This window comes from Loxodonta africana, chromosome 16 (genome assembly GCF_030014295.1).
Source record: "Loxodonta africana isolate mLoxAfr1 chromosome 16, mLoxAfr1.hap2, whole genome shotgun sequence".
Classification (NCBI taxonomy): domain Eukaryota; kingdom Metazoa; phylum Chordata; class Mammalia; order Proboscidea; family Elephantidae; genus Loxodonta; species Loxodonta africana.
The window spans coordinates 47,282,480-47,301,048 of NC_087357.1; the positions used below are offsets into that span (position 1 = coordinate 47,282,480).

At 38.0% G+C, this 18,569-nt stretch overlaps 1 protein-coding gene across 3 annotated transcripts in view; it reads right to left on the reverse strand.

Moving 5' to 3' along the window:
- The window catches only part of PTEN (phosphatase and tensin homolog), a 105,425-nt gene that overhangs the window by 15,134 nt on the left and 71,722 nt on the right, over positions 1-18,569 (reverse strand). Inside the window, exon 5 of one of the 3 annotated variants that reach the window (XM_064269603.1) lies at positions 56-197. In XM_064269603.1, coding sequence (XP_064125673.1) covers positions 56-197 — 142 coding nt within the window. Of the gene's footprint in view, positions 1-55; positions 198-8,412; positions 13,716-18,569 lie in introns of those variants that run through there. The other 2 variants (XM_064269604.1, XM_064269605.1) reach the window with 2 other exon arrangements.

Genomic DNA, 18,569 nt, shown 5'->3' on the forward strand with positions numbered 1-18,569 from the left:
ATATGTTAAGAAAAGTGTACTAGCACCTGGAAGGATGAGAATTTAGAGCACTTACTGCAAGTTCCGCCACTGAACATTGGAATAGTTTCAAACATCATCTTGTGAAACAACAGTGCCACTGGTCTATAATCCAGATGATTCTTTAACAGGTAGCTATAATAATACACATAGCGCCTCTGACTGGGAATAGTTACTCCCTGGTGGACAGAAAAAAGAGAAGCCAAATTCAAAAGAGAAGTTTCATTAGAGTTATTTCACTAAATTGCCATTGTTTAACTGGGTTGTACCCATTGAAGAACATACATACATTAGAAAATTTTACTTTAAATGATTATTTAAATCCAGCTCAGTAACAGAGTACATCATAGCAACATCAATGCAAAGGAAAATATCAGAATAACTTTTCTCCCTTTAAATACAATTTTCAAAACACCCCATTTATTCAATGGTCACAACAGTGTTCTGACTCATGAACTCAAAGAGCAAAGGCCACTGACCAGCCTAAATAACCATCAAAGGCCTCTGCCCTGAAGCTGTGCTCTTCAATCCCAGAGCTCCCTTCAAGGACTTAGGGACTCTTATTCTACACAAAAATCTTCACAAGCTTGGTTGCCTATTTTCCAGCAAAACAGTATCAGAATTGGCTGATGTTCAGATAGGGGTCTACTGCCTTTAAGAGGCAAAAACAGCAGCAGCAAAAAGCGATGTTGGCCTTAAAGCCCAAGAAAAACAGTCCGACAACAGAGGTATGTAAAGATGTCTCTGTGCTACATTTCTTTTCTTGAAGAAATCAGGGAAATACAAACTTTTTTAGAAAATTTAAATATTATAAATGCTAAAAACAGATATAGCTAATGTCATACTTAAAAGGGGAACCTGAGTTATCTAAAGAAAAAATGTGATGTGTGTAACACTGCATTCACTAATGACACTGAATCAATGAGGCTCACCTAAGGTTTCTTTTACTATTATACAGGGCACCATCAGAAAAACCCAGCAAAATAATGTAACATTAAGAAGTCTAACATTTAAAAGTAACCTGCAGAAAACTGCACTTTAAATGAAATTATACTCAACAAGAAAAAGAATCTGCAATATTTCTCTTTAAGTCACTACTGGCACCCAATCTCCCAATGTGTCAAAACAATGGTTGCCAATTATCCTTCTTCACCCTGATGAAGAGCATGCAGCACATTTCTGTGAGTTTAAAAACTGGTATATTGATTGGCTGGTATGTAGGTATTCACTGTAGTATTCTTAGTGTTTTTAGGTTAGAATGATTTTATCACAACAATTAAAAGAAAAATACAAAATGTCAAAAAATGGATCTAAACCATATCAAACTATGACAAGCAATTTAAGATTTTGGCTGCAGTGCAAAGACCATTCAATTTGTAGTTGAAAGACTTGGGTTTGAACTCTTACAGTCGAAACACAAACTCTAAACGCTTCCCTCAGGAAAATGAAGACAATAATACGTACCCTACCATCTTCATAGGATTCTCATGAGAACCAAACATCAAATGCAGTTATACAAAAGCACACTAAAACTACAAAATGATATACAAGTACTAATTAACAGTTCCAGAAATTCTTCTTATACACTCACTTCTCACTTATCAACATGGTTAGGTTCCAAAGACCAGGTCGTTATGGGAAAATCAGCTTTATGCATACATGGTTTTTTTTCTCTCTCTCTGCTCAGATCATTCATTTGTCCAATTTTTTTTATTTAGAAAATATGAACATAGAAATAATAACAGCTAAGATTTACTGATGTGCTCATCACTGTGATGAGTCCAGTTATGGATTATTCCTTCGTGGAGAAGGAGGCTTGGAGGAGACAAAGCTGGATAAAGCCAGGCTGTGTGGCTAGAGGGCCCACGGCTTAAGCATGTCATCTTCCTCTTGTGCTGGGTCAGAGCTTCCCTGGCAGAGCTGCCACCAGGACTCCACTTGCACACCTGCAAGTCCTGCGCTCATACCCTCAGGGCCTGGCGAGTCACCGGTACTTCCTGTGAAGGTGCTGGGAGCTTGGCTGTGCACCCGGCCCCACTGAGGCGGAAACTTCAGGCCCAGTTCAGCTCACTTTGGGGTGTTATTAAACTCATACTCATTTTTTCCAAACGCCTTCTCTGATGCCTCTTTCTTTTCTCCCTTCCCATCCCACAGCAGTTTTGAGCTGCAGGGCCTCAGGCTGCATAGGAGCTGGGAACCCAGAACAGGTGCCCACTGGCTGCATGCTGCCTGCACTTCCACCCAAAGACCATGTCATGGAGGAGGCTGGCCCCATGCTGCAGCCGGACATGGCACCCAGAAGGTGCGGGGCAGTGCAGCCCGACTTCCCAGAGGCTGCCTAGAGACATTCCTTGAGGGAGGAGACGCTCAACAACCACTGCCCCCATGCCTGCCACCCCATTTATACACAAAATAATCAGTAGATTTTTTACTATTGTCGTAAATGCAAAATGTTGGATGACAAGACAGTTGGTAAGCGAGGGGCAGGTGTATTTAAGGTAACATTTGGAATAGCTGGAATTTTATTTCTATGTATTTTTCCTAAAGTAATAACATATACTACTTTAAAGAGCTGTTAAAAAATTAACATTATCATCAAGTTTAAATTTTCTTTAACTTAAAATGGTTTATTAATATTTAATGCCACCTCAGCAAAAAAACTTTTACCTGTGTTTTATTGACTATGCAAAGGCATGCAACTGTGTGGGTCATAACAAATTACAGATAACAATGCAAAGAATGGGAATTCCAGAATGTTTAACTGTGCTCACGCAAAAACTATATATAAACCAAGACGCAGTCGTTCAAATAGAACAAGGGGATACTGCATGGCTTCAAACCAGGAAAGATGCGCGTCAGGGTTGTATCCTTTCACCATACTTACTCAATCTGTATGCTGAGAAGCTGGACACATGAAAAAGAACACAGCATTAGGATTGGAGGAAGACTCGTTAACAACCTGCGTTATGCAGATGACACAACCTTGCTTGAGGAAAGTGAAGAGTACTTGACACACTTATTGAAGAAGACCAAAGACTACAGCCTTCAGTATGGATTACACCTCAACATAAAGAAAACAAAAATCCTTACAACTGGACCAATAAGCAACATCACGATAAATGAAGAAAGGATTGAAGTTGTCAAAGATTTCATTTTACTTCAATCCACAATCAATGCCCGCAGAGGCAGCACTCAAGAAACCAAACGACGTATTGCATTGGGCAAATCTGCTGCAAAAGACCTCTTTAAAGTGTTAAAAAGCAAAGATGTCACTTTGAGGACTAAGGTGCACTTGACCCAAGCCATGGTATTTTCAACGGCCTGATGTGCATGCAAAAGATGGACAACGAATAAGAAAGACGGAAAAAGAATTGATGTCTTTGAATTATGGTGTTGGTGAAGGATATTGAATATACCATGGACTGCCAGAAGAATCAACAGATCTGTCTCAGAAGTATATCCAGAATGCTCCTTAGCAGCAAGGATGGCAAGACTTCGTTTCACATACTTTGGACATGTTATCACAAGGGACCAGTCCCTGGAGAAGACATCATGCTTGGTAAGGTATTTCAGCGAAAAAGAGAAGACCCTCAATGAGATGAATTGACACAGTGGCTGCAACAATGCGCTCAAACAGCAACAATTGTGAAGATGGTGCAGGACCAGGCAATGTTTCATTCTGTTGTACACAGGGTTGCTACGAGTTGGAACTGACTCAATGACACCTAACAACAATAGCAAACAATTTGTTGCTCATATTTATAAAAAAAAAAAAAATACAGAATTACTAAACAGGCTAGAGGAAACAGCAGATGGAAGATAGGTGGGAAGGATGTTTTTTGAACCATATGTATCTATTATCTAGTCAAAACATTAAGTCATTGCAAGTATATACGACCAAGTTGTCAAGTTATTTGTTGGGGTTTAGTGGGATAACACGTGAAATTTTTCTCTTTATCTTCATTCTCGGTATAAGTTGGTGTTCAATAACTAACAGGTTTTCAAAGCTTTAACTTTTCCCAAGTACCAAGTGGTTGGTAAACCCATGGTTGGTAGTACACCTCTAATGTAGGTATTCACTTAATTATTCTTTACCATAAAGGGCTAAGCAAATGTGTAGAGAAAGACTATATGAATCTACTAGTTATCAACACTGGGAAAATAATTTGTATAAATACCAGCTGAACCCAAAGTATTAAGACAAAAGTACCAAACCAAAAGAACTGATGCAATTCAAAGAAAAACACTAAAAGGCATGGCTGTAATTTAATTACATTTATTATTTTATTGTCAAATTACGTATATTGAGGCTTTTATATCTTAACTTTACAATTACCTTATCTACCTATTAGCTTGCCAGCACCCCAAATGCAACATGTTCAGATTAACAGAAATAAAATAGTTGGAAGGACCACATGTGTATGGACCACTGGCCTTGAATGTGTCCTCCTCACTCTAGTTTCATCTCTCAGGGCCACAACAAAGACTTACTAAAATCTGATACAGTAAAATCTATGGAAGTTGGAACTTATGTAAGGCAAAAACCTGTCAGAGGAGGAAACCTCAAGTATTTTCTACTAAAACTAGTGATAGAAAAGTGGTAAGGCTGTACCCTGTCAAAGGCAGAAAACTTGTGAGACCCACAGAAACAAGACAGTTCATCAAGTTCTGGCTCTCACAGGTTTCACTGTACAATGGTTCACCCTGTTCGCAAGAATCTGAACTAAAACAAGTAAAATTTCCACAGTGCATTAAAAATGACATTAATAATACTTCAAATCTCATATTTTCTGAATGCATCCAGAGAACAATACATAATTTGCATTTCTTTATAGTATTTTGAGTATGAAGATTTAATTTAAAATGCCTTTTAAAAATCTAAGAAACTTCATTTTACTGATCTTCAAAATTTTATTTTATACGTATGAAAAGAGGACTGAACTTGAAAACTCTTAGATTTAAAAACATTACATGCTTTCAAAGTTTCCATTTTTCATTTAAATTAAGACTAGTAAAATTAATTTTACTACAAACTTTTAAGTTAAATTGGTCTGTAACTATATCCCAGAAGGTTCGGATCTCCTCTATCAACTCTCCTTTTCCACTCTAAGAAAAACCTTATTTTTTCTCAAACATAACTTTCAACACGTTATAATTTTAGCTAAGTTTTGCATTCTTCAAGTTAACATAGCACTATGTCCTGGCCATCAACTCAAAAAGCAGCCATCGCTCCTTCACGTCCCTTATGTTCACAAAATAGGAGGTGGGACGCAGAAGAATATTTCACTGTTCCTCCCACTACTCCTTCCTGCCCACTTTTCCACTTCACCTATTTGAAATTCACATTATTCAATAGCTTTTTCTCCTGGCATGCACTTATACTTGGTTTATTCCCTCTCTATTTCTATCCTGCGCCAGACATGATCCTTAATGAATTCAACCCCTACTTTACTGAGACCCTGAGGTCATCCAATACTAACACCTTCAAAATTCCCTTCTCCCAACTTAAAATCTCTCTGCTTCCGATATCTTATAAAAGTTTCTCTTCCTGTTCAACAAAAGTTCCATTTTGGGGAAATGTGGCATTCACCTTTATTCTCTACCACCTGTTTCCTTCTAAGAATACAGCTCTGGTAGCCCTTATCCTTTATCCAAAACAAGCAAACAAGTCAAAGATCAAGAACTCATACTCTCTCCAGATCATGCACATCTCTCAAATGATTATTCTCTTTCTATATGTAACAGCAAAACCTCCAGGAGCAGTCTCTACTCCTTAAACTGTAGAAACCTGGCTTCAGCTGTTACTACGAGGCTGATTTCTTACTTTCTCAACAATCAAATTTACTACTGTTTTCCTGATCCCACCCTGTCTGATCTTTTTGCAGCCACTATGAAACTTCCCTGCTTCTGTCATAGGAACATGTTCTCTAAAGGTTTTCTGCTACCCTTATTGACTGTCTCTTCTTCTTGCCCCTCAATGTAGGCATATTTCAAAAATTTGATCTTAGCTATCCCTTTCTATGTCAATCCCACTACTCCAGTACTTTATCAATCTTATCAATAACTCCTCAACCCGTTTCTCTAAATCTGCCTTTATTCCCAGTTCCAAAACTATAATTTCCAACACTTAGCTGGACATTTCTACCAAGAAATCGTAGGGATACTTAAAACACAACATACCCAAAAACTAAAGCTGTTGTGTTCTTGCATGGACAGCTTATTCCTGTCAATGTTATCATCCTCTCCGGCACCTGGGCTCAAAATCTTTCCTAATAACTACCACCACTTACTGAGCCCCTACCAAGTTCTTTGCATTGTTCAAAATGCCCTCAGAAATATACATGTAAGGTATTACTGGTGTCACCATTTTACAGATGATATATGGTTACATATCTCATAAGTGATGCAACTGGATTTCATGCTGGTGCTCAAACTCCAGAGCTTCCACTCAACCACTATACTATCCTGCCTTCTTTTTCCTGCTAGAATAAAGGAAACATATCTGAGCAATAGCAGTGAGATGGATAGGGTTATAGAAAAGAGACATGAAGGAACCCTAGCACTGTGGCATAGGCCCACGCAGTACAGATCAGAGACTGGTATACCAGGAGTAGATCAACTACCTAGCATACACACACACACACACACACACAAAATGGAAGACAAACCAGAGATGAAGCGCATTTAAAAATACTCGTCTTTGATTCCTACACATCTATTCAGCTGCCAAAATCCAGACACTGTCTTTGAAAAATCTCTTCAAAATCATCACTTCTGTCTAGAGGGCATTATATTGAGTGAAATAAGTCAATCACGAAAGGACAAAGATTGTATGAGACCACTACTATAAAAACTCATCACCCAAAGAAACAATCTTTGATGGTTACGAGGGAGGGGAAAACACTAAATAGACAATAGAGAAGTGGTAACTGTGGTGAAGGGTAAGACAGTACACAATACTGGGGAGGCCAGCACAACTTGTCCAAGACAAGGTCATGGAAGCTCCACAGATATATCCAAACTCCCTGAGGGACGGAATTGCTGGCCTGAGGGCTGTGGGGACCATGGTCTCAGGGAACATCTAGCTCAACTGGCATAACACAGTTAATAAAGAAAATGTTCTACATTCTGCTTAGGTGAGTAGCGCCTAGGGCTTTAAAAGCTTGTGAGCCACCATGTAAGATATTCCACTGGTCTTACCTCATCTGGAGCAAGGGAGAATAAAGAAAACCAAAGACAATGGAAATATTAGTCCAAAGGACTAACGGACCACAACTACATAGCCTCCACCAGATTGAGTCAAGTACAACTACATGGTGCCCAGCTACCACCACCGACTGCTCTGACAGCGATCACAATAGAGGGTCCCAGACAGGGCTGGAGATAAATGTAGAAGAAAATTCTAACTCACACACAGGCAATAAAAAAAAAAAACAGACCAAACTTACTTCTCAGACAGAGACTGGAGAAACCCTCGGAGTACTGCCCCCCAGACACCCTTATAGCTCAGTAATGAAGTCACTCCTGAGGTTCGCCCTTCAGCCAAAGATTAGGCAGGCCGATAAAACAAAATGAGACTAAATGGGCACACCAGCCCAGTGGCCAGGATGAGAAGACAAGGAAGGCACAGGAAAGCTGGTAATGGGGGACCCAAGGTCAAGAAGCGGGGAGTATTGACACGTTGTAGGGCTGGCAACCCATGTTACAAAACAACATGTATTGATTGTTTAATGAGAAACTAGTTTGTTCTGTAAACCTTCACCTAGAGTACAATAAAAAAAACTTAAAAAAAAAAATGATCTCTTCTGGTTGTCTATGGTCATTCTAGTTTAGTTACCAACTGACTATCAGCCTTTTGTTTATTCTTCCATCTATCTTTCATACCACTCTTGTATTAATTTTAGAAAAGTAGAAGATTAATCACATTACCAATTAATTCAAAATGTTAAATGGTTTCCTGGTATCTGCCCAAATAGGAACAAATTCACACACTATTACTCAATTACAACATAAAAATGTAGCCCCAGCCTCTTTTTCCAGTCAGACCTCCCAAAGCTCTTGGTTTTGGCCAAACTGGAGTATCTGATTTCCCCCAAATTATACTCTGCTTTCTCTCTCTTTTTAATATGCATCTTTGTCAGATTAAGGTATAAGGGTTATGCAAGCAGCCAACCACCTGGGAAGTTTTACATATTTTCTAGTACCTAGATCAGTTTAGATAATTATTTGAGACTTCAAGGTTTGATAGCAGTCGCCTAAAATGCAATTTGGACTAGTTATTTCTTGAAAGTTCCTAGACATTTTCATTTTTTGATAATCTATTCAGATTTTGTATCTCATCTTGAAGCATTTATGATAAATTTTCACTGAAAATTATCTATTTCCTATTGAAACTTTCAAATTCATTGGCACATGACTAAATATAATTTTTAATGCCTCCTCCATACTGTAATTTTATCTCCTTTCTCATACTTGATGTCTCATTTTTGTTTTTCCTTTTTTTTCTCCCACTTGACTGGACTTGAGAGATGTATTAATTTCACTGGAATTTTCAAACAATCATATTCAGATTTATTGGTTCAATGGTTTACTGTTTCCTAATTCATTAACTTATATTTTTATCTTTAATAATTCCTCCCTCATTAATTTCTTAATAACCTCTAATATGAATTTGTATTTCCCTATTTACCCCAAAATTTAGGAAAGTGGTTTTAAATTTCCCAACGGTTGATCTAGTCTAATTAAAGTTTTAAAACTGCTATAGGGTCCTCCATAGCGTCACTATAAGTCAATTTGACTCGGCAGCAATGGGTTTTTTTAAATTCCTAGTTTTTCTGAATTGTAATCAAGGAATGTAGCTTATACATTTCTACTTGGAAGTGGGAATTTCTTTGTGGTCTAATGAATTATTAATCTTGGTAACTTTTTCTGGGTGACAAAAAAAGAAGGAATACATTTTATGGGCTATTTTTATCACATTATTCAAATCATTTATATAGTCTCTTTAATTTTGTGCCCTCTTGACCTGGCAACACATGAAGTATATTAAAGATTCCTACTACCACCGCTTTTCTATGGATTTTGTCCTTACATCCTCCAGATTTTGCTTAATATTTTGATGTTATGATTAACATGTACAAGTTCATAACTGCTACATCTTCATTGTGGAGCATACACTGTGTTAATATAAAATGCATTCTTGGTACAGTCTTATGCTTTTGGCTTAAATGCTACTCTGATACTAATATCCTGTCATCTCCTTTTGAAATTTACATTTGCCTGATGAACTTTTAATCAACCATTTATTTTTTTTAACCTCAATTGTTTTATGTTTACCTCTTGTATGTGATCAATCTTTTTTTTAAAAGAGACATTAAAGTTTAGGTACATATCATTCAGGCCTAGAATACTGCCAGAATACACCATACCAGAATACCACAGAATAAATAATCTCAAACTTTGAGATGATCACAAATATGTAGTGTTTTGTTCATATTCTGTGGATTAATACTCTCAGATTATCTTCTCTGGGATGAATTCACAATCGCGATTCTTCAGTTAAAAATAAATTTCTATTTCAGAAAACTTTTCAATGACAGTTCTAAACTCAAATAATTTAGGTATTTTAACATAATACTGTATGCTTAAAGCTTGGAAATCTGCACTTCAGAATGACCACAATAACATTATTACAAGAAAGTAACACAACAAAGGAAGAAATATGGCTCTTAGGAATAGCCATTACTAAAATGACAACATGTAACACCAGCTATTATATATATTAGGAAACCCTGGTGCCATAGTGATTAAGAGCTAGGCTGCTAACCAAAAGGTCGGCAATTCAAGTCCCCTAGGCACTCCTTGGAAACCCTATGGGGCAGTTCTACTCTGTCCTATAGGGTCGCTATGAGTTGGAATCAACTCCATGGCAACAGGTTTGTTTTCTTCTGGTTACTGTATTTTGCTCCATGCCAGGCGTTTTACATAATGCTACTACAACTTTATAAGAGAAATATTATTACCTCCATTTTAAGGGTAAGAAAACAGTCCCAGCACACATAATTATCTTGTTCAATACCAGGATCTGAATCTAAATGTGATTCCAATGCTAAAACTTTCATTCAGGAGTCTTGAGTTTTACTAACAGCATGCATATTATATGACTTGAAGGATGTCACAACCTCTTTAGCTCTTATTTCGCCCATCTACAGAAGAATTTCCAAAGTTTAGAGTATTACAGTGGTTTAGCTCTATGAAACCAATTATAAGTAATCTATTAAATTACCAGGGCATGATCCACAGAATCCTTAAAAATAAATGTGAGCGTAAATTAACATTTATCTCTCTGCCCAATATCCTTCCTCCTCGATTTATCTTTGGTAAGCCATCATTCTCCCTGTGGTTTGGGTGGAACACGCCCTATGTGTCAGCTTCAGATATATGACGCAAGCCTGAGTAATCAAAGCATTCCTCTCTCTGACCAGAATGTTTGGTTCAGGAATGGGCACATGACCCAATCCAGGAAAATCCCAACCTAGAGATTTTTGCTGAAAGAGTACCTCTCCTCCCATTGCAGCGGCTAAAGTAGATAGAATATAAACCTCAAGCCACTAGTAAAGCCGTTATCTTGCCATTACTTGCGGGGAGTCTGCCTAAAAAAAAATATATGCAGAGGAAAGGAGAACTGAGAGATTCCCGACATCTGTTGAGCATCTAGATCCAGGCCAGAGCTTTTGGGTTATATAAGCCAATAAATGTCCCCTTTTGCTTAAGCTATTTTAGATCAGGTTTCTGTGACTTGAAACTGAAAGAGTCCATTATAACGCAGCTGCCTTTTTTTTTTTTTTAACTTCCTATTTCTACTTTGGGGATTAAATCAATAAGGAAAAATGATTTGAACAGGAGAACAAACGATAGAAGAAAGAAAACTGAATTTGAGATTAGGAAAAATGATTTTGAGTTCTTATACAGAAAGACTAAATGACCTAGGGCAGGTTGATCTTTTCTGATCCAGTTTTATCATTTATTAAAGTGAGGACAGGCCTGAATTAAATAATTGCTAAGGACCCTGAGGGTAGAAAAATTTTATAACCTTATGCCATCTACAGATTGGATAACAGGCTGAAACATCATGTATTAGAGCAACGCAGTTTAGCCTAGGAGGACTATTGTGTCAGAAAAATAAGAACATTATATAATGAGGTAAAAAAAAAAAAAAACTGAAAAAGTAATTATGGCTTGTTTTGTTTTAAATGAAGAGAAAATACATTTTCATTACATGGGAAAATTTAGCAAACAGACTAGAAAGAAATATCCTAATTATAAGCTTCTTGTTGTTGTTAGCTGCTATCGAGTCAGTTCTGACTCATGGCGACCCTCTGTGTGCAGGGTAGAACCGCTCCACAGGGTTTTCAAGGCTGCGGCCTTTTGGAAGCAGATCAGCAGGCCTTATTTTCGAGGTGCCTTTGAGTAAGTTTGAACTGCCAACCTTCTGGTTAACAGTCCAGCACTTAACCACCTGTGCTAACCAGGCGCTCCTTGTTATAAGCTTAGACAAAAAAATTTATTCCTCAGAGAAACTAGAAAATTCTCTTTTCTTGGGATCACTGAGAATAAAGTTAATGCTTATTATTATTTCTAGAAGATGTAAATCTTCATTAAATAGATACACTAGATGAACTCACTTGTAGAGTTCATAATATATAAGAAATTTATATCTAACAAATGATTTGAAAACAAAGAAACAGAAAAATGAAAGCTGCTCAATTGTAATTTTTTTCCTGAAAGTTTCATCACAGAAAATAAATATCAGTGCTTACTTTACTGCACCACCACTATGGAAGAGGGAGAGGAGCAAAGGAAATAGAGAGTAGCAGAGATGCGGGCTAAGTCTGCCAAATAATACAAGCTTGTGCTCTAAACTCAGAAACTTTGGCAACCTTTCCAAAATACATACTTACCAGCATTCTGAGGATGTTTTAACTCTTTCTCCATAGTTTAGAATAAACGTTGTCAATAATCAATTATAATACTGAAACCTAAGTTGTGATACAGTATGAAGCACAGAATGACACGGGAACCAACTCTTGGAATCACCCTGGAGCATGCTTTCTTGGAAAAAAATCCCCATTGACAGCTTGCTTTTGAATAATTTGCCACATGTTCATAAAGTAAAAGTATCAAACATACAAACGAATGACTCCTGGGGAAGTGTAGCTTAGTTGCCTTCTTATAAATTACTGAATAAAAGATAGATGCCATCCCTTAAGCAGTATCTCACTCTCAGACAATATTTTTCCTTATAGGAGGTATAAGTTGTACTTTGATTCCTCTGCAACATTCAAAACCTAATATCTGGACACTACTAACACAACGGCACACTTCATGGTCAGCTTGCACCCAGCACTCTGCCATCTAATTTGCACCAAGTCTACTGAGGATGTGCCATATTATTTTGAGGAAAAGTCTCTGCAAAGTCTACAAATTCTTCACCACAACGTAACTTCTGCTCTCTTAAGATGGAAAAAAGAAAATAATTCTGATTCTACATAAACATCGCCAATTTTCTTCAATTTCTTAATGTTTCTCTATAATTATTAAGACTAAGGATACAAGCAAAAAAATGTTAAAGATGATTCTAATAAAATTAATCCTATACAAACTCTGCAAAATGGATAAAATGTATATACTTCCTGCAAAAAAAAAAAAAAAAAAAACCAAACCCATTGCTGTTGAGTTAATTCTGACTCATAGCAACCCTACAGGACAGAGCAAAACTGCCCCACGGGGGTTCCAAGGAGCAGCTGGTGGATTCAAACTACCGACATTTTAGTTACCGGCCAAGCTCTTAACCACTGCGTTACCAGGGCTCCACTTCCTTTAACAGTGGCTCACAATTACAAAAATGAAAATCTACAGGTTCAACGTAAAAGGAAATATTGGCAAGTAAAAGGTAAACTTATGAGCATACGTGTCGAGACAATCAATGATATTTATTATAAGTCACTTACTTCTCAGGATGAATTCCACAGCTATATAACATAAGCTTTACCATGTTCAGTTTTCTTATTATGAAAGTAGCTATTCATTGGTGATTAAAAATAATTATTTTGCTAGCACTCTAACCATGTGATACCTTTGAAAGTTTTAAGACAATTAAATTTTCAAAGATTTTAAGGGAGCCTGCAAAATGGTAACCCTGGTGACATAGTAGTTAAATGCTATGGCTGCTAACCACAAGGTCAGCAGTTCAAATCCACCAGGCGTTCCTTGGAAATTCTATGGGGCAGTTCTACTCTGTCCTATAGGGTCGCTATGAGTCGGAATCAACTCAATGGCAATGGGTTTGGTTTGGGTTGCATCATTATATTTATAAGGCCAACTGTGTCAAACTGTTATTATTGTATTTAAGTCAGGGGTCATTAAATGCCCTAACATCTGTAAGAAGGATAGAAACTGAGGGGCCTTGTTCAAACAGGCCAATTTCATCAGCATACATACATTTTCAGGGGGTTAGACCCTGTTCAGATATTAATTATCCTGAAGAGTCTCACGATTTTTATTGTCGTTCCAAATTTTGTGGACTTCAAAACATACAAAGAAGTTTAAGTGCTGGGGACTCAAATTTTACTCTGAGTGCTGTCATTAACTGGCTGGATAAGAAGGTATTTCATTTTTCTGGGACTCAGTGTTATCACCTGTAAAATAAGAAACATTTCTGCAAAAGAAAGTCCATGATCTTATGACTTTTATCTACTATATCTAGCTTTCTAATGCTGTCTCAATCTAAAATGAAACGCCAGTAAAATCTGCACAGCTTAGTCAACAGCATCTGCTCATAGATTTGCTTTGCCTTTTAAAGTAAACATGCGGATAGAAGCCAAGTGTTAACATTGGTGAAGAAAAAGGCAATACACAGTATGGGGGAAGTCAGGAAAACATGGCCAAGACATGGTAGGACACTGAGAGGAACTCGGGAACAAAGGGCTAAAATGGTAATTACCACAGCACAGGCAATCCTGCAATAATAGTACTAACGAACACTAGCTTATGAACAGATACTTAGGTAGACAGATATCCCAAGAGGTGTGGGAGAGTGTAAGGGAACACACTCACCTGCAGATACAGGTTTGGTGGTAGATATTTCTACATACATAACTGTAGGTGCTGCTTATATATTGATACAGACACAGAGCACACAAGGGCCACAATCAGACAACGTCTTAGACATAAAAACATACCTCATGGACAAAGCTCTTAGGCTCAAAGGCAAAGGACCGCAGACACGTGGACATCTATGTCAATTGACACAACACAGTTCATAAAGACAAAGTTCTGCAGCCTACTTTGGTGACTAGCATTTGGAGTTTTAAAAGCTTGTGAGAGGCCATCTAAGATACAACTATTGATCTCTTATCATATGGAGCAAAGGAGAGTAAAGAATACCAAAGGCTCAAAGGAGCAATTAGTCCAGATGACTAATGGACACATGAACCACAGTCTACACGACTCCGAGGCCAGAACTAGATGGTGCCCGGCTACCACTACCAACTGCTCTGACTGGATCACAACAGAAGGTCCCAGACAGAGAAGAAGAAAAACTGTAGAACGAAAACTCAAGTTCACAAAAAAGACAAGACTTACTGGTTTGACAGAGCATGGTGGAACCCTGGAGACTATGGCCCTAAGATACCTTCTGAACTGGAACTGAAGCCATTCCCAGAAACCACCTTTCAGCCAAACCATAATCAGGCCCATAAAATAAACAGTAACACCTGAGAAAAGCATGCTCCTTAGAACAATCAATTATACAAGTTCAAAAGGTTAACATTTGCCCAAAAGCAAAGATGAGAATGCAGGAAGAGGTAGAAAATCAGGACGAAAGCAAACAGGGCACCTAGGACAGAAATGGGGAGAGTGCTGACATATTGTGGGGAATGAAACCTATGTTATGGAACACTTCATGAACAAACTATTGAATGGGAAACTAATTTGCTCTAATTTCACCTAATGCACAATAAAAAAATTAAAAACAAAACAAAAATATTTGCCATCTTACCATTACTGAATAGTTTGATCGAAGGTTCTATAGAAAAACCCTGGTCAAAATGGGGAAAGTGCAGAACAGAATTTCAAATTCTCATGGAATCCAGACTTTCTAAAGCTAGTGAGGCTGGATGAATCCTTCAAACTATTGCCCTGAGACAATCTTTAAACCTTAAATCTTACACCGAAAATACCCCTGAAGTCTTCTTTTAAACTAAACAATAGTTTAGCTTAATTAGTTAGTAAAGAACGTCTGTCTTGAGCATTATGCTCTTTTAAGAACCATCTATATGGGATCAAATTGACAACAGCAACTCAAAAGATCAGATAGGAAGCTTAGGGCGCAGTGAGTTGATGTCAATGGGGGAGGTACAATTCAGAAAACAAGGGTGAGAATGGTTGCAAAACTTGAAGAATGTAATCAATGTCACTGAATTGTAAGTGTAGGAATTCTTAAATTGCTGTATGTTCTGTTGTGTATATTCTCAATAACCAAAAAATAAAATTATATACTTAAAAAAAAAAATTGTCAAGTCAACTCTAACTCATGGTGACCTCATAGAGCCCCGACACACGGGGCTACCATGACTCAGAATTGACTCAATGGCAACTAGTCTGGTCTGGCAAAAAGAAGCTTCCTTTAATATGTGGATGTGAGGTACAGAACCACTGTGGCTATTTGTGACCATGGGTGGAAGAACTGCTGGGGGCTGTGGGAGGACCACAGGGTAGAGCCTGAGGATGAAGCCATCATCAGAGAAGGCAAAACACAGAAATGGAAAAAATCAAATCCTTGTAATGTCACTGAGCCCCAGGACTAAGCCTCACCTGTAGCCTTGTCTGTTGTTGGACATTTTTGATGAACTTAGCCAATTAAAAGTTCGTTATCATACATGCCTGAGTCCCTGGGTGGTACAAACAACTAACATGTTTGACTGCTAACCAAAAGACTGGAGGTTCGAATTGACCCAAAGGCACCTCAGAAGAAAGGCCTGGCTATCTACTGGCAAAAACTCAGCCACTGAAAACCCTTTGGAGCACAGTTCTACTCTGACATACATGGAGTCGCCATGAGTTGGAATCAACTTGATGGCAATTCGTAGTGGTGGTATTATATAAGGCGGCTTAAGCTGGGCTTTCTGTATCTTGCAACATAAAGAGCCCATATGACACAAACCTTGGGATAGGCAACAAAGGCCTCCTCCATGCCCCTAGGCCTCCAAGAGGAAGTGAGCCTGTTCCAGAATCGAAATAAAAGGTCTCATCGGCCCCCCTTCAAAATAAAAAAAAATCACACAGCTTAGTCAACAGCATCTGCTCACAGATTTCTTCTGCCTTTTAAAGTGAATATGAGGATAAAGGTAGGCGCACATTAGAATAGCCCTTCAGACCCTGAGAATAATTCATCCAAAGCATGGTTCAGATATATTAATCATGAGCTACGTACAGCATATCTCAATAGTTTATTCTGACTGCAAGATAATAAGTGAGTGACTTTGGCTAACTTACTCACCTAACTCGGAGTCTTGATACATGTAACAGCTGAAAATAAAATTTTTACTGAGTAAATCTTTAACAGCATGTATCAAAAAAAAACCAAACCCAATGCAGTCGAGTCGATTCTGACCCATACATAGTGACCCTACAGAAGAGTAGAACTGCCCCAAAGGGTTTCCAAGGAGTGGCTGGTGGATTTGAACTGCTGATCTTTTGGATAGCAGCCAAGCTCTTAACCACTGCACACCAGGGCTCCAACAGTATATACAGATCTCCATTTTCTGCTTACTATTAGCCTATCATCTTTCACTTGAGGGAGACTCAACCTATACAAAAGATGGAGAATATGCTATACCGAGAGCAGTTCTGCTGAGGAAATAAGTACTATTAAAATCTACCACATGACAGCATAGGCTTTGTATTTTATTTCCATAAATACTTCCCCCGCTATCTTTTCACTCTAGCCCTATATCACAACAACATCCCAAGGGGTTTGCCATTCACATATCCCCTCCTCACTTCTAGAGAGAAACTGAAGTATTTTATAGCTATCAGGCTTGCTAGAACCTGAGGTCCATTAATGGATGAGCCAGGGAGAGGGTCAGGGAGAGAAATGCATGGAACATAAACTTAACAGATACAGAACCCCAATTTTTTTTTTTTTAATTTCATAGTTTTTTTATCCTAAAAACTGTTTTAATTAAAAACAAGCCTCTTATGACTGAGACATCATTATACTTTAAACACCTGTGCAGTGACAAATAATGCTACTATACCAGTAATATACAGGCAAATCAATATACAATTAACAGTAATATATTGTGATGATTAGAGTATGTTCCCACTGACGGATATTAATTTATGTCCTCGCTTTTTGATTATGGAGGCTTCTCTTGGATCTACCTTAAACTGGAATCAGAAAATAAAGTATAATAAGGTTTAAGTATCATTGGGTTTACTACCACTCATCTGTGTTAGTGTTGGGGAAGAATACTGAGTATACCACGGACTGCCAGAAGAATGAACAAATTTGTCTTGGAAGAAGTACGGCCAGAATGATTCTTGGAAGCAAGGATGGCGAGACTTCATTTTACATACTTACGACATGTTATCAGGAGGTACCAGTCCCTGGAAAAGGACATCATGCTTGGTAAAGCAGAGGGTCAGCGAAAAAGAGGAAGACCCTCAACAAGATGGACTGACACGGTGGCTGCAACAATGGGCTCAAACATAGCAATGACTGTGAAGAAAGTACAGGACTTGGCAGTGTTTTGTTCTGTTATACACAGGGTTATCATCCTTGGATTTTACTTTCATCCCTGAACAGGATGGGACATAGTCTCCCAAGTACTTATGTGATAAGTTCCCACCATCAGAAGCACACAGACAACTATTCTGAAAAAGCACCTACACCAGATGTATGCATGTGTATATGTGTGCACGTGCATGTGTAAGGTAGAGGGAAAAGGGAGGGGAGCACATGTGACAATGCAGCCTAAAAAAAAAAGGCTCAACTGTTAAATTTTTATTTGTTCTATCTCTTAAAGCACTCTATAAGGCTCTTTATTGTAATACAAGCAAACAAAAAGTCATATAGTTGAATATGGTGAAGGCAAGTATCATAGATATGGTCAAACAGATTTGTAGCTTGACGCAGGAAAATAAGAATGTTGCAGTATCTCTATCAAATAATTCATTCACCACCCCCCCGCCCCCAAAAATGACTATTTTTTTTAAAACCATGTCTTGAAAGGAACACTTTGCTTCAGCTTACTACTTCTCAGTGTAGCCAGCTACTGTTTTCATCAATTACATGCACGGTGACACAAAGAATAATTCCTACTTTGGAGTCCTTTTGGGGAATTTCAGGGGCCATTAGCATTTTGAAAATGGTGTTCCCTTGCCAAAAAAAATCCTCTTGCAGAAATATCAGTACTCTATAGACAGATGGAACACCTTAACACCTGGCAACACATCTGGTTTTGCTGCTTTGATAAAGACTGAAGCTC